Genomic DNA, 25460 nt, shown 5'->3' on the forward strand with positions numbered 1-25460 from the left:
CCATTGGCTCAGGAAATATTTTATTCTTAACGTTTTCATTAAAAAATAAACATAGGAAACAAAACCACAGAACACTTGTGTAATAGAAACAAACGCAGAAGGTCAGAGCGTTGGCTGAAAGTGCATAATTAAGTCATGCTACCACATCCCTGATCCCACCCTGTCCCCTAAGCAAGGAGTCAGCAGTAAGCTCAACGAGCAGCACTACACAGAGCCCAGGCACTGCAGGGGCCAAGCTGACGGCAGAGGAGAGCCCGTGCTGCCAGAAACACAGCAAGGCAGGAGACATGCTGGGGAGAGTGCTCCAGGGAGCCAGTGGTGAAACGCTCACCTGGGGCTCGTGGGGCAGGCAAAGGACAGCTGGTGTAAGAGGATGTGGAGTTAAGAGGCAGGGGAGAACTGAGAACACAGGGGCAAAACGGAATCCAGGATGTCACTCCGAACCGTGCCTGGAAGCACAAAAATCCTGGATAAAAGGAAAATGAACACAACGAATTCAACTACAAGGCTGACGTGGGTGCGCTGGACAGACACCTGTCCAGGGAAGAACCCCAGTCGCTCGCCAGCAAGGTCGACTTAGACAGTAGCAATTGCGTCCCTACACTCAGGGCCTCAGCCTCCGCAAGGTGACCTCCCTGCAGGGGTAGGAGCAAAGGCACTGCCTTTCACAGCCAGGCTCCTGCTGCCAGAAAATGCAGCTTTTTGCAGCTGGATCTGTCAAGCTTTTCAAGGGAAATGTGATGTGGTGAACCTCGGTGAGCCCCTCGCTTGGAGCACAAATGCTGCAGATCTGCCTCTACGCTAGGCAGTGAGTTTCTCCCCCCTGCCCTTTGCCCCCAGCAGCCTCAGGCTTTTGGGTCTCAGTAGTTGACAGCTTTAATCTGCGACTCCTTGTGTGCAGACCTGGGAGGAACCTGCGGATGCAGCTCCAGTGCAGGACCCCCTTACACATGCTCACTCAATTTGGCTCTGCACAGATACGTGCTTGAGGAGCAAATCAAAAACATTCAGTATGTACAAGATGATTTGAAGCTGGAACATAAGAGCAGCTGCATTCCACCCGCACGCATCCATGTGGCTGAGAGCAACCAGAGGACCCGCACGGTCCTGCAGTGGCCGAAGAGACCCCCAGTTGTATGCAGATGTCCTTGGATGCATTCACCACGCTGGCTGATGCCAATGCTGGGGGCACCCCGGCTCTGCTGATAGAATTAGCCACAGGAACAGCAGAGAATGCAGCTTCTCCTGACCCACTTCACCACCTTTCTCCAGCTTCACGCAGAGCCCCCAATTTCAAATGACTGCTGAGATAACACGTTTATGCACATGCTCTAGTCAAAGCAGCACAGAAAGCTGCTGTTCTGGTGCCTACTTCCACAGCATCCACACGTCTCAAAAACAGTCACTGCAAATCACTTGGGACTCTTCTTCCAGCAGAGACTTTTTAGGATGATCTTCTTTGTAAGCTCCCTCCACATCACTTCTCCCGAAGGACACAGACTCCAGCATCACACCGCTGCATCCCCAGGGAGGTCACCACTTCCCAGTTGTCGATGATGGGATCATAGCACTCAATGCTGCTCAGCAGGGAGTTGCCATCGTACCTGCAAGGACAGAAAGTTACAGGTGAGGGATGCTGCTGCAGGAAGAGGCTGAGGCGTTCACAGTCCTTTCTGGGAGGCTGGACAGTTACATACAGCAGGGACAGCCTGAAACAAAACCAGTATATTAGGTTCTCTTTTGCTATCTGCTGCCACTCTCCTGCCTGTCTTGGCCCTGAACCATCACACTGCCTATGTGGGCTGGGAGAGGCCACCTGAAATTGCGGCAGCAGGTCGCGTCACCTCAAGTCACTCGCACCTCTTCCAGCAAGCAGAGCATCTTCCTCTCCAGCCCAGGGCTGTCTCTTACCCAGCGATTGCATACAGCCTTCCCCGCAGCACGGTGGCCCCGACATAGCAGCGGGGAGTTGTCATGCTTGTTACAGTTGTCCAGGAATCAGTGCGAATATTATAGGCTTCCACGGAAGAGAGATGTGCTGTCCCATCGAACCCACCAACTACATAAATATGGTCATTCAGCAGAGCCACTCCAGCCCCTGGGGAGAGAGAGGAGGATGGAACAGTTACAGTCACGACTGACACTGTCGGCACTGTGCCCAGGGCTTGCTGTCAACAAGGCTGAACTAGGTCAGTTCTTCCTCTTCAGAGGGTATCTTCTTATGCGTATATCTATCAATAAATATGTATGTATTTATTTATATATAAATATAAAAGAGAATAAATATCTAATGTATCGCTGAAGAGTTGCCATCGCCCAGTATTTTTTGTTGTCTCCAAAATGATACACGGAAACCTCTACCTACCAACTGCTGCTCAATCTCCAGCGTAAGGGGGACTGAGCAGCGCTGCAGCCAGCGCAGCAGGGGCAAGGTGAGACGTTCACCCTGGCTGAAGGACACCCCGAGCCCTGTGCAGGCTGGCACGAGCCACGTGGGCAGCTGACTGGAACTCTGCTGGGGGGGTCACCACAAAGCTGGGTTTCTCTGCTGTTCCTGGCTCCCTGGTGTCACCCAGCCCCTGGCTGCAGCCAGGACAATGCCACCGCTCCATGTGACGCTGGAGGAGGGATTTCTTTCACACTGCTTCTCTGGGAGGCAGGGAAATGAAAACTGCTGTCTGCTGCACAGTCACAGAGGCTCGAGTGGGTGAAGCGTGTCAGAGCTGCTGTTCTCACCTGCCCCAGGAAAAGCGATCAGTGATACCGCTGACCTGACTTGGGATTTGTGACAACAGCAGCAGATTTGCCCTGCCAGCCTCAGCTCGCGGACTGCAGCCCCTCTCAGATAGAAGCACCAAAGAACACAAGATAAGTCAGATAACCGTGTGCTCCACAGCCTTGTGCGCTCTCGCCAACAGCTGCTGCTGTTCTGAGCTGCATCTCCAGAGCTGAGTAAACCCTGTCAGGATGTTACCAGCAACATGTAGCCATTGCACTGACAAGTATCCCTAAGGGAACAAGCCAGCTACCCTACAGCTCCTGGGAACTGGTCTGTTTCTTCTACAAACAAGGTGTAAGAGACTTTCTGTCCCACTACATGCAACCTCCCTCTCACCATCTGTCCTTGCTGAGAGCACCAATTCAGCTGGGAAGGGGCAGACTGCCCCCATGGGTTCTCTGAGAGCTTCGCTGGGGGAAACTTCAGCTGAGAAGGGACCAGACCAAGGTTTAGCCAGGGAAGTCAGGTCTAGCAGTGCAACACAGCCAAGGTTTCTGAGGGGTATCCATCTCTTAGGACCTATTCATCTCCAGAATAGGTCCTAAGAGATGAGGAGAAACAAGGGGAGACAATTCTCTGTAAATAAAGGCAAGACTACTTTTAGTCCTGGTCTCCCTTGGAACTCAAAGACCTGCACTCAGGCAGATCTAGGAAAGTGTCAAAGCCCTGAAGCAAAGGAGGTCCTACAGGGTCCAAGGTCGCCAGGACGGATGGACTGGAACTGGTACCAGGGTGGAAGTTGTAAGTGCAACTGGTATCTAAGCTACTAGTAGAGGCGTTAATACCACAGAGTGACAGAAAAAAAAAACTGTGCCCAACAGCGTTTTGGGGCACATCCCTGCTTCAGATCTCTGTGCTCCCAGTCTCGGCACTGAGGAAGGAATGTGGCTGGTATGGAGAGCCTCACAATGTTCCTGCTTGCTTGTGGCACTGCAGTAGTCTGCTCTGTGGGCTGAGGCACTGCTATCAAAAGCCTCCAAGTCTTGTGGAAAACTGGCATGGACCTGGGAAAAGACTTCTTATAAATGGCCTTCCCTTTGAACTCTTTGCTTTTGGTTTTGCCAGAAGACATCTTCTGTGGTGCACACAACAGACCGCTTGGAAAAAGGCATCCCATTCTTACGCTTTCTGGAGACCCGTGAATAGGTCTTGCATGTTTCCTCTGATGTAGGAAAAGCCATAGATTTATCACACATTGGTATGTGGGATCTTCCTGGGTGTGGAAAGCAACCGACTTCTAAATCAAATCCATTCTTGGCATATGGGAAATACTTTCCAACCCAAACTTAACAGGAATGGCTCTGTCACAGGAGTAAATATTTAAAGCCTGGGGTTTTGGTGAATGCACTGCAGGCACAAGAAAGCCTGAATGTTTTTAGAACAGAGAACAGTTTTAATTAAGTAACCAGCTCTTGTCTCTAAACAAGAATACTACAGCAGAGAACAAAGAGAAACAAGGCTGCCTAGGCTAATTGTAAAGGACATTTATTGGAATTATTAGAGAAAAAGCAACTTCAAAAGGGTTTTGAAAGACTGCCTGTAAGCAGAACTACTCCATCAAGAACCACAAAGCTGTGGAGCACTGAGCTTCCTGCCCTGCCACGTGCAGCTCAGCAAGGCCACGGCTGCTCTCGAGCACTGCCATGAGGTTTGGGGCAGGCCTGAGGCGCAGTGCAGTGGCCTGGGGCCAGCACTGGAGCACACAGGGAGAAGAGAGCTGCACTTCTCTGAGAAATGAGTAACAGCTGAGACAGTAAATCACTCCAAATTGAGGCTTTAAACTTTATTTTTCTCCTAGCTGCCAAACTTAAAGCTCAGAGAGGACTCTAAGCGGGATGGAGAAACTGCAGGTTGGTGGGGATAACTGAAGTGTGGCTGCACGATGTTTCGAGTCATCATTAGCTGAGCAGTTTAACACTGCCCGAGCAGCACTGGCCTCTGCCCTCCCGCTGCCCCAGGAGCTGAGGCCCAGCACTTCACAAAGTGCAGGGCAGGTGAAAGAGGGCTTGCTGAGCACCCCTGCCTTTACAGTGCCCTGTGCGGTTGACGAGCACTGACTTAGCAAACTGTCCCATTATCTTACGCAGAATTGTTACATCGCTTGTTCCTTGCCAGCTTTTCTCCAAGCCGTGCACCGTTCCTAGTTAGGGCAGTCACACAAGACTTCCTCTCCCTGCAACCTATAAAACCGCAGGCACATTCCTTTATTCACATCTTAGCATGGGATGCAGACATCAGGCATGTGAGAACTAATCCTTCTCTTGGGGAGCTAAGCCAGCACATCCTAAAACAGTCCCTGCTCAAAGCCAATCCACCCACTGACACCAGCCAACATCCCCAAGAGCAGCAGAACAAGTCAGCAGTGATGGCTTCCTCAGTGCAGCACAACACATTGTAACCTCAAGGCTCTGTGGGCTCTTACCTGAGCGCTTAGTGGCCATTGGTGTGACGTTTGTCCAGTGTCCAGTGTGGGGATCGTACCTCTCTACGGAATTCAGAATGTTCAGCCCATCATAGCCACCTGAAACAGAAGAGAGGAGCAAACCATGGGTCTGAGTTCTGGAAAATGTTTTCTGTGTAGGGAGCAGTAACATGCCTGGTTCACCCTTGGCGTGGCACTGCCCTGCGACCAGCACAACTCCCAACACGCTGAGGCAGGCAGAACACAGAGGATCTCTGCAGCTTGCAGTGCTAGACCTGAGCCAGCTTGGAGCAAGCTCTGCCCTGCACCGCACGGGGCAGTGCTGGTGGAGTATTGCCCCTCCAAACCACTACAGCCAGGTTAGCGCCGCACTGCAGAGCCACCTCCAAGCCCGATGCCAACATTCCCGCTGTCCCACTGAAGCAGATGTACGGCTTCCAGACCTGGCGCTGGCTCAGGGTCTGTGTGCTGCTGCCTGCAGCCTCCAGCTGACACTAGGAGGCCGCGCAGAGCATACGCTGGGATGCCTTGAAGATGAAAGCATGAAGGGCTGGAAGAGCAGTTTCACAAGACAATACCAAAAAATTGTGTTGTGCTCTTTCAGCCAAGGAGCACTGTGTTGGCATCTGCCTTGGGGGACAGCATGGGGACGAGGAATTTGGGATAGAGAAGTGAAACCCATAAACCAGTGTCTGATAATCAAGACTCCCTAAGAACAACAGGACTGCAACTGGTGAGGGCAGAAAACAGTGCTGGGCCTGCCTTTTTTGGTGCCTTGAAAGAGTATCTCCGGAACAAGCTTATTAACGTCTTTAGAATGATTTGGGTATCTGAAACTCAGGGGTCTCTGAAAATGAAACAAGTGCTGCAGAAAGGAGCTCGAACACATACAGCCTAAGATACATTTCCAGAGTGCTACAGCCAGCATTGCTTCACGTGGAGCAGACGACCTGTAGCTACCTGCTTCATCTCTAGGGCATTTCAGCCACTGCCCTGGCCCTGCAAACCTCAGCTGCCACTGCTCACCCCCACGCTTCAGCGGTCCCTCAAATGCAGGCTGACTGTGCCCAATTTGCTTCTAACAGCATTTACTGTCGCTGTGTGGCAGATCCAGCCTTAGCCCTGGTGATGGTAGTGGTGAGAACAGGCTGCCCCTGCTGACAGCACCGTGCAGTGCTCAGTTCGGTGAAATTAAATCTTCTGGGTGTCTCTTCTAACCTGGATGTGACATAACTGGTGCAGAAAGGATCCGCACTGCCATTTTTGCTAAAAGCACGTATTTGCTGAATGCCTTGAGGTCCTCAGGTACCTACCGAGGCAATAGATAACTCCGTTAGCTACGACAAGCCCCGCTCCTTCCCGTGCTGTCTGCATGTCTCCCAGCATACTCCACTGATCGATGTTGGGGTCGTATCGTTCCATGCTGGTGTGACGTCGGCTTCCGTCGAACCCACCGGAAACGTAGATCATGTCTGCAACGTTAGAGAGAGGTTGGACTCACCGCACCAAGGATCAAACACGCACATGGAGCAAGAAGGCCCTCACAGATGGAGCAAACCTCCAACGCGGACTGCAAAATGCAGGAACAACTACAGAGCTTGGCACATTCAGAGCCAAGACAAACGCAGCCTCCTCACCCCGGCTCGCTGCATTAGCCTGCTCACAGACCCAACAAACCAAACAAACACAAAACCCATCTGGCCCTTAAATCTGCTTCTTGGTGATGGATTAAAGAAAACATACATGCCCTGGCTATTTTTTTTTTCATCCTGCAGAACATACAGAAGAAGTGCCATGCCCAAAACCTGCCACCATTAACACCACCTCAGCACCGCCCCAGAGTACGTGATTATAGGGTAGCAAACACATGGGCAGCAAACGGAGAGGATCCAAAAGACATCAAGACCAGCTCCTTATGCTGGAGAACCTAATGCACACGATGCTTCACAAATCTGTCAAGTGTCATCTTCAAACCAGCCACATTTTTTACAGAAGTTTCATCAGAATAGATACAGTAAGAATTTGAAATGTAATGCATGTTATTTAACCAATATTATTAAGAAGATAACCACTACTTTAATAGTTATAAAACTTCCTCTCATTTCCACACAAATTCTTTATGGCCTGTTTATAACCACTCGCTCTTATTCAATTCTTATATAGCACATTTTCTATTTATGCCAAGTAATACATAGAGAGAATATATGTATATTATAGAGAAATAATATACGAGTATGTCCTGTGTAAACAGGCTGAAGTGTTCTGGTTTGCTCCATAAGGTAGTTTCTTTCTTCCAGGTATGTCCTAAGAATCCCTCTCTGCACGTGCTCCACTTTCAGCCTCTCTCCTGGGATGGATTGTTATTGCTGTACTCTGTGTGCTGTGCTCAGCACTACACGACACCGTCACCACCCCGAGAGCTTCCCACTCCATAACCCTTCCTTGAGCTGCCATCCCTCAACGCACAGACACATGCCCGAAGAATGGAGACAGAACTCCTCTCGGGATACGTGCACAAGAAGTTTTCCATTTCTCCATCCAAATGAGATGCCAGACTTTCAGACTCTCAGAGCCACCGGCTCTGCGTGTGCCAGCTCAGGGCATTTCAGGCCGACCGGAGGACAGGAATGACAGAGAACTGCCCTGCCAGTGCAGCGACCTGGACGTACCTCCCAGGGTCGTGGCTCCTGCTAGGCCTCGCCGCACGTTCATCGGAGCTACAGAGTACCAGATACCATCCTCATCTGATGTGTAATCCAAGCACTCCACAGAGCTGAGGCGCGAGCGGCCGTCATACCCCCCAATCACATAGATCCGATCGTGCAGGGACACCGTAGCAACGTAGCGCCTCTTACGGGTAATGCTCTAAAAGGGCAAAGACAATAAAGGGTCAAGGAGAGGAAATAACACCGATGTATGTAGAACAACTGCGGTTCTTCCATCCTGTTTCACTGCTCTTTTGGAAAATGGCCAAAGAGACAAATGGCACTATGGATTTCAAGGATACAGCCCTGGTTAAAATGCATAAATTGCATCTGACTTCCTCTGCTTCTACTCTTGCTGCCCAGGTCTCTTTGTGCTAAAATATTTTGCATTAAAATGTCAACTTATCCTTTGTCTCTACTGAATCTTTGATGCATCTCGGAGGTTTGCGTTCCTCCCACTGGCTCCCTGCAGAGACTGTCAAGGGGAAAATGTGGAGACTGTGATCTGATGGAAATATCCACAGCTTTTGGCCTCCAAAAACGAACAGAATTTTGGAGAAGGTGATGTAAGTTCTTCCGTGATTACAGATACTAAAGTAGAGGCAGTTCTCCACCATTTCACACCGATAAAGCCAATTTTAAATTTCGGTAGAAATAGTCCCCAATGCAGAAGCTCTCTCTTCCTAAATATATCCTGCTTTGCTCAGAAACAATGCAAGCAAGATCATGCAGCCTGCCTGAAAGCAGGACTGATTATACTACTCCTATTGACATTTCAATTATCTTCACTAAACTTCAGAGCTTAACACCCCCCTAAGATCAAAAATGCCTCTCATAAGTTCTCACTCCCACAACAAAGATGTGGGTCTCTGAAGGCTCATCTCATTAGAAATATGACAGCAAGCTCTCATAAAAAGCTTACTTAGTAAATCTTCAAATGTGAAGCAGTTTTAGCATTCACTGTGTAAACCTCAGCAACCCTAATGAATTTCTGTCATAAATTCTAAGCAGAATGCAGAGGAACCCAAAGAGGAATTTTATTTAGAGGGTGGTATACGGTCCTATGGTGAGTGAGTGATGACAGCAATCTGTAGAGCCCAATGATAATCAAAACTGGTTCCTTACGGGCAAGAAACTCCACTCCTGAGTCTTCGGGTCATATTTCTCCACAACATCAATAGGTGACTGCTGGCTGCCAAAGCCGCCGATCACAAGCAGGACTTCATTAGCTCCTAGAGCAAAGAGGGAGAGCAAAGTCAGGTCAGTCCCTTCACAACCAAAGGATCACCTCAACGCAATCATCTGAGTAAACGCTGAGCCTTCCTTGGTGCAAGAAGCAGCCTCTAAATCACCGTTGGTTTTTTTTTATCACTGTTCTGAAGCAGGCACCTAATGCAGGTAACGGTCACCTGGGTCCCCTCTCGTGTCAGTGGGTAGGAAGAGAGAAACCCTTCCAGGGTGCGTGGCCATAAGACTAACCTGGGTGCTAGAAGCTGTCCACTGGTGGGCAGTTCCTCCCCATGTTAGATGGACTCTGAGAACACAAGTTGGCTTGTTTATGTCTTCTTTTGTATTCTCTGCCACGTTTATTTTGTAAACTTCTTACTCCCAAGAAAGCTGAAGGAGGATGGCTGCTTGCCTCCACCCTCCTCACAAAGAATGGCATTCTCTCCTCATTTACAAGCGACATCCAGACCAGATAGCACCTTTTTTTTCACCATTTCTACATGAAGTAGAAGTTAGGCTCACTGAAGCCTGAAAAAATAATGCAGTATTTTCCCAAGAATTCTCTCTTACGTTTTAATGTATTTTATTTCAAAGTTGCCTTCCCTTTACTTCCTGTTCTCTCAAAGGGTCCCCGATTTTTTCTTATTTTCTCCTTGACAGAAAAATAAAGACTTGTGATCGATGATCATCCCTGCACCTGTTGGACCATTTCTGTAATAGGGAATTTTATTAGAGTTCAGAGCTATCCAGCTTTTCGCTGCAGAAAGGCTGAACATCGAGCAACAAAGATTTAGCAAGGCCTTGTCCATCCCAAAGCAAAACAATTGCCACTTCAGATGAAGGAGAATAACAAAATGCAACTGGGAAGGATTCAGAAAAAAGCTCCAAAGACAAATTGGAACTTAGAAAGTTTCCTGTGCATTATGACAGTTAATAGCACGATCAGTTCAGTTTATCCAACCGAAAGTTAATAGGCAACCTGACGACCATTTATAAATGACAGATAATGAGAGCACTCCTGATAGCAGATGGTATTGAATCAGTTAAAAAAAAAAAAAAATTTGGACTGAATCTGAAGGAGATGAACCTTTGAAACAAGGTGCAAACTCTTTGCCAATATAAGTAATGAAAAAATTCTGTGACATTTCCTTTATCAGCTCAAGTGTTCCAACCAAGAACAAAATGCAATGCCCCTTTCTAAAACAGCAGGCGAAGCTGAAATGAATGTCACTGAAATTGATGGAGGATGTTCCCAGAAAAAAAAGAAGACATGCTGTGGCCTGGACTATGCTGGAGGTGAAACCACATCATAACAATAATGCCTTCCGGCCAAAAACCTAATCAATCTCTCTCTGAAAAACCTAATTTGCCCTCCTCCTTTAGTATTTAAGCTGGTTTCCATCCCCTAAAACAATGTTAATACCAAGAAATGGCCACAAAGCTTTTTCTCAGGGTCCCTCTCCACAAGCAGCAGCACTGGAGAGCACCCAGGGAGGGCTGCGTGAGGGAAGAGGCGTCAGCGCTGGCACCAAGGGCAGTGCTCTGCGAGTGCAGCTGGGGTAAAGGCAGTCCAGAGTGAGCCTAGAGACATGAGGAAGGGAGGCAGGTGAGGAAGGGCCATTGTTAGGAAGAAGCCAGAAAATACTTTTTCTTCTCCTGGGGGTAATTCCTACTGTTTGTGTTACTCCCAAGTGCTTCCAGCCTTAAGCCAAGCACTTCTCCCAAACGACTCAGCGACAGTGCTTGGTAGGAGGCACCGAAATAGCAGATGAAATCAACTTTTTTTTTTGTCGTCCTAAGAGGTTAAGTTGAAAATGTGGTTAAGAAAAATGTACCTCTGAAAGGAATGAGGCACCTCTCTGTCCTCCTCCTTGTGCCTTCCCCTCTCAGATTCCCTGTTGAAAGCTAACCTTCACTCTAATACAGTTGTTTCTTTTTATCTCCGACACTGATATCTGCGTTTTTAGATAGGAAGAAACTCTTCCCATACTTCTTGGACAGCTGCATGCTGAGACAAAGGTATCTAGAAGCACCAACAATTCAGGAAACCGTTTTTGTGGTTACAGCAGAGGCCTTGGATTAAAGGAAACCAACTAGTCCCTGCACTGCTGCTAAGTAACTGTGCTATGAAAACATACTTTTGTCCCGTGCTCGCCTTTCTTTACCACTGGGGACTGTGTATCATGAAGTTACTGCTGCAAAGCTCTTTGCACAATTACAAGGCACCGTACAGCACCTGTAGCACAATACCTGCCAATTCCCCAGACCTCCTCGGTGACCTTCCCCTTGCTGCTCACCTAGACGTGCTCTTGTCCTGGGTCCCTGCATCTGACTCCGGAGCTCAGGCCGAAGATGAAATTTCTTAGCTTCATCGACGAGGTCTCTGCACTGCAGACTGCATCGTATAAAAGGCTGAGGAAAAACATGAGTCACTGGTACACGTGAGGTATTTTAAGATCCCTACTGAGAACTGTCCTGAAGCCAGCTCTGGTCAATTCAGACAGCATTAAAATGACCTGTGTGCAGGCTGCTGCTAGTAGTGTCATGGTGCAAATGCTGCATGCAAGGAAAGGCAAAGACAACGCAAAACTAGACTGCAGCTGGAAAGGTATGGCTCGTTTCTCATGCAAAGCCTGGCACTGCAGGTTCCGTGACAAAAATACTTACATTGGAAAACTAAGGGAAATCCACTTCTGCTACATGTAAGCCAGCAGAAATACATTTGTGAAGGGGGACTGGCAGGGACTGAAATCAGTTTGGCTGGATCTGCCCCACATCATCAACTCAACATGCACCTGCCATTGAAGACGAAACAAGGAGCAAAGCACAAACTAAGCAGTTTTGCTGGGTCCGTTAGCTCGATCCCTATACACATGGGACACTGAGCTACAAAGAGACTACAGAAGCAGATAAGGTCTCCTTCAGAAGAAGCTGGGGGCACTGCACCCAAGGACAGTCATACCCTCCGTGAGTAACACGGAGCGACGTTCCCCTCCCCTGAATGTTCAGTGTTCAGCTCCCTTTGGGTGTTTTGCGCTGCAATAAGCCAAGATTTATTTTTACAATTCCTTCGTGCTTGTGCAAGAAGACCAGGGCGTTCAGGGCAGATGATGCCGCACCAAGCCAACCCTCTCCCCTCCACACTGTACCAAGATGATGATGTCCCACCATCATCACGTCTCACCTCCAGTCTAGAGGTGCCATCCTGGGCAGTAAGAAGGTTGGGGCCCTTTACACACAATATGTTAGCCTGCTTTTGGAACAGACTTAATTGTTCTGGTACCAGTCCCTCTTGTGTTAGCTTCAATTTCAGTTTAAGGTGGACCATAACAATCTGACTAAGCACATTTTAGCCCTGGCACAACTTAACTGCATACTTGCTGACCCTATTTAAGAACACCTGCAGAAGGCAGCCATTGTCACACCAGAAATGAATGTTGCTAGATGAGCCACTTTCATATGTAACCATGTTTTCACTCTGCATTCAGCACCTGATGGGTGACAAAGGCTAGTAGCCACTGATCAGCTCACATCACCATCAGACAAGGACACTGGTTTGAACCTTCTCTGCACCTTCCTGTCAAACCTTGCACTGGGTCAGCATCACTCATTTGGAATTGAACTTCCACTGCAAAAGCTTAATGATCTCCTGTGATCATCCACATTTCGGTTTGCCTCTGCAACGCTCCAGCCACACAAAGGATTACATATGGCTCTCAGCCGTGTGCTGACCCTGGACCTACTGTGCTGCTGCTCTCCTCAGTCAAGGGCACCTGCACCTGGAACAACTCCTGATGAGGCCCTCTCCAGCCATTTCCTCCCTAGCATCCCATGCCAGCAGCCTGTCTCCACCTACAGGAGACCCACTAGGGCTTAGAAATGGAATACAGAAAGCTCATTGTAGAAGGTAACAGATGAGAACAGAAAGGTGCTGCCTATCAGGAGACAACCGAGTAATTCCTCTGGATGGGACTCCCTCCCAGCCGAAAGCAGGATGCTGTAACTGTTGGCACAGCAAACTACCTCCGAGGAAAACAGTGGGCACTGCAGCTGAACGGGGACACCTCCATAGGTTCAGCACCAAAAAGCACCGGTAGAGAGAGCAGCTTCTAACACGCTGTTAGCACAGCAGGAGTCTAACCAGGGAGCACGCAGCCACACACAGATACTGGCTCCCAGCTGTTCTGTGCCCCAGACCCGGGCTGCCGATACCTCGGTGTCGATGACATCGGTGATGTAGCGGGGGGTGAGAAGCGGCATGCGCACATACTGCAGCAGCTCCGGCAGCGATGCTTCCCGTTCTTTTTTCGAGTGCTTCACCCAGTTTATAACTGCCTCAAAAACAGGCTCTTCAGAGTCCACCTGCAAAGAGGAGACACATGCCGATCAGACCGCAGGGCAATTCAGCAACTGCCCGTGGACCAGACAACTTTTAGACTGTTGATGCTGCTCAGAGCCAGCAAGAGAGCAGGACACCTCACGTTAGAGTCTGTTATGGAAATTCCTGTGAGCAGTATTTACAAGCACTGATTACAAGCCCTTATTTTCTCTTCCTTAAAACTGCATTTGTTTTTTCCTTATAGCTGAGATCAGCAACTGTCAGTACAAGTACCAGAAATGCACTGTGGTACGCAGCAGAGCCGGGTGGGACCTGGCCCACAAGCGCTGAGAGAGCCCAGTCAAAGACTGCAACTGCCAGGGATTCCCACTCTGAGCAGGGGTCACTGTCCTGCAGGCTGCAAAGCACCATCATAAAGGTGATCAGAATCACGTCTCTTTGTTAGAGAAAAGTGCCTCACCTTAACCCCTGCAGCCCTGTGCCCACACACCGCCCTGCTAACACCCTAGTCATAATATTGGGTATATCTGAGGTCTTCTACTTCAATTTACATTTAAGAAAATACAAGTGACTCGATTTCAGAGTGGAGAAGGTGTGAACTCTGCTGTTCTGACTCTAACTTATTTCTCCTTCCACTTAGGACCCCCACATGCCAGTGCTTACACCACTTCCAGAGCTTACACTGTCTAAGCCAACTAAATTTGGCACTTTTAGAGGACCTCAGGTGCTTCGGACAGCTTTACAAATACAGCAGCTCCAGTGCATGCTGAGCACGCCGCTGCAAGATTAATCTGATAATGAAAAGACAAATAACTGTAAAGAGACCTATTATATATTATTTGGACTTGATTTTCTTTTTCAGGTCTTCAGATTGTCCAATTTAAAAGCAAGTGAGACATGAATTTATTATGATCATCATTATTATGATCAACTAATATGAAGATAAAAGGAGACCTGTAACAACAAGACCGAGTCTTCCCACCAATACAGGACTAGTACACTTTGAAGTTCATTTTGCAGCTATTTGTTGAAGTATGTTCTGAAGCAGGGAGCCATAGAGGTTAATTATGTAAGGCAATTCTTCCATGTCATTGATTTATATTTGTAACACTGCAATTAGAAATGGCCTCTTTATTTTTGAATTACAGGGAAAGAACAATCAGAGCTCACAAAAGGAAAGCAGGGTACTTCACTGGTTCTAATTTTCCCCACCTCCTCCAAAAATGCAGTAATCAACACATCGTTTTAGTCCTTCCTTAAGTGACTGTCCTCTGATACATTTAACAGTTTTGTTGTATGTTAAATCATGCCTGGTTGTTTGATATATGATGGTTTACACTAAACAGAACATCACAGTGAAAACCTCCTACTCTAAAAGAAGACCTGCTTCTCCAAAAGCCAGGGAACTTTGCAGCTGGTGCCTTCTCAGTACCCTCTGATACAACATTCCTTGCTCCTGAACGCATTACCCCTGTCCAGAGCAGCAAAGAGATTTGCTCTGTTCACTTTCTCAAGGTATTACAATAAATTCACGCTTCACGGTGCGTGTGCAAAGCCTGAATCATAACTTGTAAGAAAGATGGTTAGAGACTTTTTACTAGGGCCTGCAGTGACAGGTTAAGAGGTAAAGGTTTTAAACTAAAAGAGGGTAGATTTAGATTAGATACAAGGAAGCAATTCTTCACAACGAGGGTGGTGGGGAACTGGAAAAGGTTGCCCAGAGAAGTTGTAGATGTCCCATCCCTGGAAGTGTTCAAGGTCAGGTTGGATGGGACTTTGGGCAGCCTGGTCTAGTGAAAAATGGCAGGGGGTTGGACTGGATGATCTTTAAAGGTCCCTTCCAACCCAAGCCATTCTATGACTATTTCCTCTTGACGATCCAGAAGTGTTATGTCAATACTCACCACAACCTGCATAAGCTCAGACCTTCACAGCATTGAAGCTGCTGCTTGTTAAATACCAAACACACTCAGCCTTTTTCCACTGCTGATTACTGCCTACACTGGGGTTTTTCACTGCTGTCTTGCATGTTCTTTCCCAAGCAGGTTTATCAACAAGAGGCTATCAGCTTGGCAGAAGGCCACTTTCACAGCAGACTTTCAAAGCATACATTAAGATTTCTCCTCTGGCTAGCCCTGCACTTGCTTTTCAGGAACCCTACCAGAGGTATCACTTACACGGGTTTGTTTCTAAGAGCTTGTGTTACTGCAAACTCTGGATAATGATTTAATCACTTCTTTTAGAACTGAAGCAAACATCAACTCTCACTGAAAACCATCTGAATTAAATAAACCAGTGCCCTCGCTATTATCAAAGAATTTTCACCTTATTTCCATTCTCAAGAAATACACATTCATAGAAAACTTGGAAAAAAAAAGTATTTGACAGGTTCCAGCCAAGTAGTAAATCCTCCAGAAACCAACCCCGAGGGAACAGAATCTGTACCAGAAATCACAGGCAATAAAATCTTCATGTAACTCCCTGAAGAATCTGACTACCCTGCACCATCATGCATTCTGCTCCTTGTAAAGCAGAGGACACCCAAATGCCTGGCATGACACATGCATTCCTTGTGCTGCTGAGTAGCATACAAAGGTCTACAAATAGAAGTTACTGTCTTGCGGGTATTTCTGAAATGTAGGCATTGAGACAACTCGTCTTTGTAACCTCCGAATGCTCCTCCAGGGAAATGAGGAGAAAAGGGATGAAGAACTCTGCAGAGGTAACCAACTGTGATTGTCTTACTTGCAGGAAATGTTTGCCTGACAACAAATTCTTACACAGAAGTTGCATGTTACTCATCAGTTTGAGGTTACAAGGCTGAAAAGTTAGAAGAACCTTTTTAGAAATGAAATTCCGAAACTCAGGAACTGTGTGCAAAATCCACCCTAGAAGCGTGGACTTAACTCCAACTGGTTTCAATGCTTTACTTTAACGCTTTGCAGGGTAACAGTACTTTTCAGGTTTTACCTGAATTTCATCACACTTGATGAGCTTTTCAACCTCTTCTTGATTTAAGAGGATAAACTCTTCATGCTGAACCACCTCTGGAAAATGTTTCTGGCTGAAGACCTCTGCAGCTTGCATTAGATCAACACAATTGTGTGTCTCAGCAAAATCCCGAATGCCCAAACAATTTGATGGATCCAGCTGGCTTTCTAGAAACTCACAGCAAGCTTGTTTCACACCTACGGAAAATTGGAGGGGTGAATGAGCACTGCATGCTTACTATCAATCCTCGGCTTTGGAAAGGGCTTCAGAAAAGAAAGTTCTAAACAATAATGAAAAAACGACTCAAAAACAAGCTTGAAATACTACAGAAACACACGCATGCAAACACTTCTGAGGAGGAGAATGGTAACACTAAGCAGGAGAGCAATTGTTTGGGCTGTTTCAATCTCTGTCTATTCTATTTGCACATTAAAAAAATCCAACACTAGGAACTGACTCGAATGTGAGTTGTACCCAGCTTCATGGACTATAAGCCAAGAAGGTATATGCTAGTGCATATGGCCACCAGATTGTTTTTTAAGGCTTTCTCCAATGTCTTTTTGATAGTTGCCTTGGATAGCTCCATAGGTGCACATCAACCAGGTTGTTATGATCCAGACACATCGCGATGGCAAGGCCAAGTAATATCAAGGATTTGCTTATTATTATACTGAATTCTTCCTGGGTATTCTCATGCAGATATAAAGTAGCCCAAACCATGGAAAAATAATGTTTTATGATCTTTTTTTCCAGTCAAGTCAGTTCCTCTACCAATGAGACCAGTGTGCAAAAGATAATAGAAGAAGTTTGACACAAACTGTATGGTTTCAAGGCAGAAGCGCTCAGGCCTGGAATGAACACACTGCTTATAGATTTCATGCCTCCCACAATCTGTCTTCCATTTACAGAAGGTCAGACAAACCAGATCTCTGAGCAGCAGCAATTGTGCAGTTTGTGCTGATACTTGGCAATTACCTTTTAGCTGAAGCAGGCATGCTGCTGGGAGCAATTCCTGGACATTTTCTACTGTCACGTGAACAGTTTCTGTATACACAAAATCTAGCAGGATTTCCATGGTGGAAGCTGTCAGTCCCTGGATATCTACATAGGGTTTATCCTTCTCCGAGAGCTGTAAATTAGAAAGGAGACAACGGATTACTTTTCAGTAATTTGGTCAAAAAGGCAACAGTGCTCAGCAGTTTTTAAAGATGCGATTCGTCAAAGAGGTTTCAACAGAAATTTGTCTTTTCTTGTGCTCACTGAAGGAATAAGGGGAAGGAGGAAATTTCCCTAGAGGATGCACATACAGGGTGAGTAAGAAAAAGCAAAGTTTATTACACGTATGGAGGACAGTCAAACTGCATTTTAAAATGAGCAAATTGAGACTGAGCAGAAATTAGTTAACATACACAAATGGCACGTGGAAACTCTATCCTTCATGAGAAACTCCAAGCTTTACTAGAAGGAACAGTTCAGGGGGTTCCTTTCTGGGCTGGATGTGTATGACATGCTGCAGCTTACATGGCGTCCCTACCTTACTTCTCTGCTCTAAAATCAATCCAAATAAAAAGCTTTCTTTACTTCAATTCCTGATCCATCCTGTTAGCTTATGGTGAGAGTCTCTATAAAGAATGACCAGCTCAAAAAATTCAGTTAAAGGCTGAAATACTGAAGTTAAACTTACATTTAAAGTACGTAAAATGATGGTACTTAAACAATCCTGACTTTGTCTCCTTGCTGTTTTATCATCTCTAAGATGCATCATTTTGGAATAATTACTTTTTCTAAGGAATGTTACTGTTGGGAACAGCAAATTCTGAGAATCCACCCAATTTGCACCTCTATGGGTGCAGAACTGAGATTATATTTTCACAGAGCATCAGCTGTTAGTGGTTTAATGCAGCCATTAGGAAGCTGCTGGCGCAGCATCTGATGATTCACGAACAATGGGCTGGCAGGTGGAATTACTAATCACATCCGCACATAGCTGTGTGCTCTTGTCAGCATGAATGGACCTCAACAGAAGGAGGTCTCCATGCAGCACACTGCAAAACTCATTTTTTCTTCCCTGAGAATTCTGAAGAAGTAGTCAGTATCAGTGCAAGCACAATTCAGATGAAAAGCCCTTGACTTTTCTTGCTAAGAATGAGACTGAGGCTGGTTATGGACAGAGTGAGTGGAGACTCAGTGAAGAGAAAGCATGATCAAAGCATCATCACTTGGCTTGGAATTGGCCACAGCTGGGGAAAAATGCCATGACACACGATTAGAGAAAATAAGAGCAGTCAGACATACTCCTACAGAGGCAGCTGATGACACAGCGACAGTAGAGAAGTCTGCTGAGACTGAGCCACTTCTGCAATGCAGGGACCATGGAATAGAAGAGAAACATGGGGGGTAATGGTGATACTCAAAGTAATTTGAAGGAGAGGCCTTTCAAGTCTGTTGACACATTGAAAAAACTTCGTGGCATCCAGAATCAGACAGGAAGAGGAAATTACCTTGTTTGACCTGCTGTGCGACAGGCGTTGCATTTAGAAGTCAAAATGAGTTCATGACACGCGTTAGACAAACCATTCCCCCAAACGAGACCAAGATGTTTTGTGCAACAGATAAAGGACACAGGTGTCACAGAGATCAGAGCTGATCGGGCAGGATATTCCTATGATTCCAACAAGCAAATGGAGAGGTAAACTGCACCTGCCCGTGGCCATACATGCTGTGTACTTAGAAGAAAGAGGATAAGAAGTTAAAGACTAGAATGGCACCAGACCTACTGGTAAGGGATTGCACCGAGTGAGCTAGATGCTGTAGATAGCTGTTCTTCACAGACTGGCTTGAAGCTGGTAAAGATGCTTCTGTCCCCACAATCAATATTCAATAAACAACCATGCACATCCTCTCTGCATACTGTTGACCACAACACTAACCACGGGGACAACACCAACGTTACAGAGATGATGAGCTCTGGCTCTGCTTATATGCAACTTCTGCTTCACTGTACTACCACCTTGGTATTTGGCTCACAGTTGATTCATGTGCTAAGATTATTTGGATGGGAGAAAACATTGAAAATGACTTCACACAATGTACGCGATGTATAACTTGGGATCATTGAATCATACCTTAAAAAAAGGATCCCAGAGCAGAAACAGAAGTTATTTTCAGAATAAGAAGAGAATTTCTCTATGTTCTAGGGAAAACAAAACAGAAAAGCCCAAGCCTTCAAATTTCTAGAGCATACTCTAAGAGAAGACGGACTAGTTTCTTTCTGAGGTGGAGCCAACAATCAGCTGTTAACACGCCCTGCAAGACGTTAACTTGTCCAAACAAAGGCAGAAATCCCAGTGCAAAACTAGGGTGCAAGGGAGCATTTCCTGAAACTGCTCTTCAGTTTTTGCTACAAGGAAAAGCCTCGTAGGTAAAACTGGTGGGCCTTTCAGTTTGCCCACACTACTCAACACAGAGATGGGGAAAGGTGTTGTCAAAGGCCAGGGGTTCGACGGGCGATTGGTGGCTTCCCCTCCTTCTGGAAAACAGAAAGAAATTTATATTGAGAACTTTTGAAAGAAAACATTAAAGTCAGAAGTGAGAGAAGGAAGAAACTAGAGGCACGTGGACTGGCAAACGGTTTTCTATGAAGATCACCTCTGACGACAACCTCAGTGCTCCGCTGGCCATGCGGACACAACACCATGACTGGCACGGGGCATAACCCAGGGACCAGTTCTGAGCAGAGCCCGTCGTAACCCAACCCTGACAAAAGCCACGCGTTGCAGCTCGCCAAGTAGTCCCCACGTTTGCTGGAGATGAGTGATCAAACGCAACGGAAGCCCTTGCAGGGGCTGTTGGCACATTTTGCAATACGGCATTTTGAGTTCCCTGAAGTTACAGCCAAGGCCAAAACACTCTGTACCCACAAGTGTTTGGATGGCAACCAAGTGCTGTCCTATTACACTCACCAACATACTTGTCATTAACACACATAGGAAGCAGGGCCACTTTGAGGCTTACCAAGCTGTCATTTCCTGGAGAGAACGTTCTCCCACAAACACACAGTAATTGCCTGTGTCACTTGGCAGGTTTGTCATTTTGGGGTTTCCATACGAAAAAGCAAATTTGGATAGAGACTAAGCAAAGGAAGTAAAACCCTTAAAGCAGCAGCAATGTGAGGGCATGAGAGAGAGAGAGCAATCATGCCCGTTGGGCACTGGATGTACTTATCTTTCTAGGAAGAATCGTATCTATGAATTAAGGTCACCACAATGTTAGAGTTAAAATGAGAGTATAAAAGAGCAAGGAGAGACAATCTCAGCTCAGATCCAAAGTGCACCGATCCTCAGCCTTCCTTAGCAGCCACAAGAACGTTCTGCAGCACGCAGAGCACCCGGATCTCCGTAGACTGTGTAGATGAAGTCAAAGGCACTGACAAGAACATAGGGGAAAACACAAAGAGAGAGGACAGTGCTATTACGCCGCGTATGCTGAAGCTGTCGATAAACAGAACTTCGGCCTCCAGGGACTGAATTTGCTTTGTGCACTTTCTTTTATAAAAAAATATACTTCCTTTACACAGATAACGAGCATAAAGCTGTCAAATTTACAAATTTCTTGAAGACGATAGACAGAAATACAGAATATTGAAATATTGAAGTCAACAGATAGAAAACATACTGTTATGCGGTTGGTCCACACATATCTTACTTTGGTTGCTTCCCTCAGGACTAAAAAAAATGAAGTTAGCTGCTCACCCCACCCAGCACCAAACAAAGGAAGGGTCAGCAAACCGACTGCTCCACCAACAGTGGTCACTGGTGGATAAAACAACGAAGGAAATGATTCTCTCCTGCAGGCAGCACTGGGTTAGCAGGAAGGTCTTTAGGACCTTTGGGCTGCTTAGTTATGTTTCTCTCTGCTGATGGAGAAGTTGCTAGGATGAGGAAAGCATCTTCTGTATGAAAAAGCCACAAAGATTGACTCAAACTTGCAAAAGACAAGGCCTGGCACTCCTCTCAGATAACAATATGAAGGAGTGCTAGCTTCGACTCAAACGTTACCTTTCAGCGATTCCGAAAAACAGCATGTAGGTAACGCGAGTCAATATAAAAAATAGTGAGAGCAAAGGTCCTCGCAAGTGAGATTTCGTGAGTGAAGTAACAGGGGCCCCAGGTCCCAGCCCCAACGGCTGCATCCTCTTTGCAGGAGCAGCACCACAGCCCAGCACGTACCAGCTATCGGCCAGGCCGTGAGCGAAACACCTCCATTTCAGTTTTACAGTGGCTGCCCTAGGCGCACGCCACGGCCTGCACAGCTCTGCCCTAGGGCTGGTAACCACGGAAGGCAGATGCCCAGATGCAGGAAGACACAAACCAGCCCTGGAAAAATCAGGACAAGTCTCAGAGCCTCCTGGCTTGCCAGCTCCCTGTTGTGCGGGTTGGCCACGCAGCAGACAGTGACGTGGGGCACAGTCCCAGCCGCTGCCTCTGCTCCCCCCGTGCCGTGACAGAGGGCTCTGGGGCTGCTGTGAGGGCACCCAGATGCACCAGGAGATCCTGGGCCGCTGGGAGAGGATCCAGGGGGATTCGGGGCCACTGTGAGGGGATCCAGGGGACTCTAGGGCCTCTACGCAGGGAAATCCAGAAGGATCCAGAGCCACCACCTGGAAGAATCTGATGCCAACATCTGGAGGGGTCCAGAGAGACCCTGGTCCACCATGCAAAGGGATCCAGAAGAACCAGGAGCCACCACCCCATGGGATCTGGACCCACCATGCAAATGGATCCTGAGGGATCCAAGACGCCCACCCAACTGGATCCGGGCACACTACGCCAACAGATCCAGAGGGATCCGGGCCCACCACACAAAGGGATCCAGAGGGATCCAAGACCACCATGCAACAGGATCTGGGCCCACCATGCAAAGGGATATGGAAAGACCCAAGACCCCCACTCAACTGGATGCTGGCCCACCATGCAACAGGATCTGGAAGGATCCAAGACCCCGACCCAACAGGATCCGGACGGATCCAAGACCCCCACCCAACTGGATCTGGGCCCCCCATGCAACGGGATCCAGAGGAACCCAAGCCCACCACACAACAGAATCCAGAGGGATCCAAGCCCACCACCCAACTGGATCCAGGCCCACCAGGCCAAGGGATCCAGAGCAGCCTAAGACCACCACCCAACTGGATTTGGACCCACCATGCAATGGGATCCAGAGGGATCCAGGCCCACCACACATGGGATCCAGAGGGATCCAAGACGACCACCCAACTGGATCCAGGCCCACCACGCAATGGGATCCAGAAGGATCCAGGCCCACCATCCAAAGGGATGCAGGCCCATCACGCAAGGGATCCAGGGGGACCCAAGCCCACCACCCAACCGGATCCAGGCCACCACGCCAAGGGATCGACAGGGATCCAAGACCCCCACCCAACTGGATCCGGGCCCACCACGCGAAGGGATCCAGTGGGATCCAAGCCCCACCACCCGACCGGATCCGGGCCCACCACGCCAAGGGATCCGCAGGGATCCGCGCCCAGCGGGGCGGGCACGCCTCGGCCGCCGACCTCGCTGGTGAACATGGCGCAGAAGTAGTCGCTGCAGGCGGCCAGCACGATGCGGTGGGCCGGGAAGTCCTTGTGCTCCACGCGGAGGGTGACGTCGCACAGCGTGCCGCTCTTCCGCAGGGCGTTCATGGCGTTCAGGATGGACTTGGCGTGCGAGTTGGTCATGATGTCCTTGGGGGGGGCCATGGCGCCCGGCACCTGCGGGCACAGCCAGCACGGCCACATGGCCCCGCCGCCCCGCCAGGGGGCGCGCCGACGCCCAACCGCCACCGCCCCTCCCTCCTCCCCCGGGCCCTGCCCCTCCCGCCCCGCCACCGCCGCCGCCGCCCCGGGCCCCGCCGCCCGGCAGCGCCGCCCCCCCCCCCCCCTCCGCTGCTCCCCCCCCCCCTCCTCCTCCGCCGCCCTCACCGGCCCCGGCGCCCCGCGCCGCGCCGCCCCCCTCCCCTCCCGCACCTCTCCCCCGCCCCCGCCGCGCGCTGATGGCGTCACCGCGCCGCGACGCCCCGCCCCTCGGGGGGGCTCCGCGCGGTTGCCTGGTAACGGGCTCCTGCTCCCCCCCCCCCCCCCAGCGTGAGGAGCAAAGTTGTTTTTTTTTTTTTTTGCAGGAAAATGTGGGTTTTCGAGGGAAAATTCCACTCGCGTTGCCTGTCCAAAAGGGGTCGTGCAGGCGTGACACTGGCAGAGCAGTGGGGGGGATGTTAGGCTGATAAGGGTGAGGTCCCGCTGCCCCAAAATGAGGAGGATAGCGAAGAGAAACAGGGTGAAACAGTAAAAACAAGAAAAACAGTGAAAACAGTAAAAACAAGAAAAACAGTGAAAACAGTAAAACCAAGAAAAACAGCAAAAACAAGAAAAACAGTAAAATCAAGAAAAACTGCGGAATCAATAAAACCAAAAAATCACAGGCCCTGTAGTCATGAGGGGCCCCTCAGCACAAGAAGGACATGGAGGCCCTGGAACATGTCCAGAGAAGGGCTATGGAGGTGGTGAAGGGCCCGGGACACAAGTCCTGTGAGGAGCAGCTGAGGGAGCTGGGGGGGTTTGGGCTGGGGAAGAGGAGGCTCAGGGCAGAGCTCACTGCTCTCTGCAACTGCCTGAAAGGAAGGTGTGGGGAGCTGGGGGTCGGCCTCTTCTCACACATAACCAGGGATAGGACCAGAGGGAACAGCCTCAAGTTGTGCCAGGGGAGGTTCAGGTGGGAAATGAGGAGACATTTCTGCTCAGAAAGAGCGGTCAGGCGTTGGGACGGGTTGCCCAGGGAGGTGGGGGAGTCACCGTCCCTGGGGGTGTTCAAGGAGAGGTTGGACGTGGTGCTTGGGGACACGGTTCTGTGGTGACAGTGGTGGTAGGGGGTGGTTGGACCAGGTGATCCTGGAGTTCAGCTGGATGCTGCATTGGGCTGCTCCTCTGAGGAGCATGCAAGTCTATTTTCAATTCTTGTGCTGCAGTTTCTAGGAGAAAAAGTCAGTTACTGACTTTCGGATCATGCTACGAGCCCTGGTTTAAGAATTACCTTTAATCCTTCTCAGGCCAACTGCCTGATGAGTGTTCATCAGTTGAAAACATGGCAAGGTTTTGGGGAAGAGGTGATTTCTTGACATTCCTGGAAAAACAGGCCAGTGTTTGGGCACTCACGCTCTCCTTCAAGCTTGGAGCAGAAGCAGACCACTCCAGATTCTTCCTCAGCAGTGGTTTACCAGTTTGGGATGGGCAAGATTATTGTGGCTACAGTCACGGAAGAACCCAGACTCTTTGATCCTCCACTTCTTACATGTTGATTTACATTCTGGCTTTACTCTGGAGCAGGCCAACTGGATCCCCAGGGGAGAAACTCATGCTTGCTGTCAAGGGAGTGGTGGGAAAGGGAACCAGGCTGGGCTCCATCCTCAAAAGGTAGCTGGGATGTCACCACTCTTGTGGCCCATGGGTAACCACAGCCCTCCCAAAACATCCCATAGTGCCTTCCACTCTTCCTTTTATTCAATATCCTTCTACAAAAGTCTGTGAGGAATGCAGGACAACCCCCCTCTGCTTGGCAGAGAAGCAGTTCCGTTGCTGTTTCTCATGCCTGGAAGAGGCTTGCTGGAGCCATGAAGAGAGCTGGAAGCTGTCCAGCTGGTAACATATCGGCACAGCAGCACAAGGTCACTTCCCTGGATAGGGGCCAGGCTGATTACACCTGAGGGCAATGTAACTGCAAATTAAAAACCCAACAACTCAGGAAGGTCGGTAGCAAGACTGCAACTGTCCTTCTGGGGCAGCATGCCTTTTTGTGAGTGCTGTGAAATATGTGGAAGGGAGACTGCCAATGAGCCAGGGCAGCCAGGGAGTAGTTGTGTTTGTGTGCACACTAACAGCATGAACAGGGTGGGCAGAGGGTAAGGATACATGATTCAGTCTAGGGCAGGAGTGCTGTCAGAGTG

At 48.6% G+C, this 25460-nt stretch overlaps 1 protein-coding gene across 3 annotated transcripts; it reads right to left on the reverse strand.

Moving 5' to 3' along the window:
* Positions 1-3: 3 nt before the first annotated feature.
* KLHL12 (kelch like family member 12) lies at positions 4-23583 on the reverse strand. Of its 3 annotated transcripts, none has more exons than XM_080568763.1 (12): positions 23491-23583; positions 23038-23235; positions 17439-17592; positions 16443-16660; positions 13346-13495; positions 11431-11545; positions 9032-9138; positions 7871-8066; positions 6515-6673; positions 5202-5300; positions 1912-2098; positions 4-1604 (listed from the first exon to the last, which is right to left on the reverse strand). In XM_080568763.1, exons 2-12 carry the CDS (start codon positions 23221-23223, stop codon positions 1478-1480), a joined length of 1698 nt encoding a protein of 565 aa, XP_080424889.1. In that variant the 5' UTR covers positions 23224-23235; positions 23491-23583; the 3' UTR covers positions 4-1477. The 3 variants fall into 3 exon arrangements, with proteins under 3 accessions (XP_080424889.1, XP_080424887.1, XP_080424888.1); XM_080568761.1 differs by having other exon boundaries at positions 23446-23498; XM_080568762.1 differs by lacking the exon at positions 23491-23583 and having other exon boundaries at positions 23038-23285.
* Positions 23584-25460: the final 1877 nt, after the last annotated feature.

The sequence above is a fragment of the Anser brachyrhynchus genome (assembly GCF_964034855.1).
Source record: "Anser brachyrhynchus genome assembly, chromosome: 27".
In the NCBI taxonomy this organism is placed as follows: domain Eukaryota; kingdom Metazoa; phylum Chordata; class Aves; order Anseriformes; family Anatidae; genus Anser; species Anser brachyrhynchus.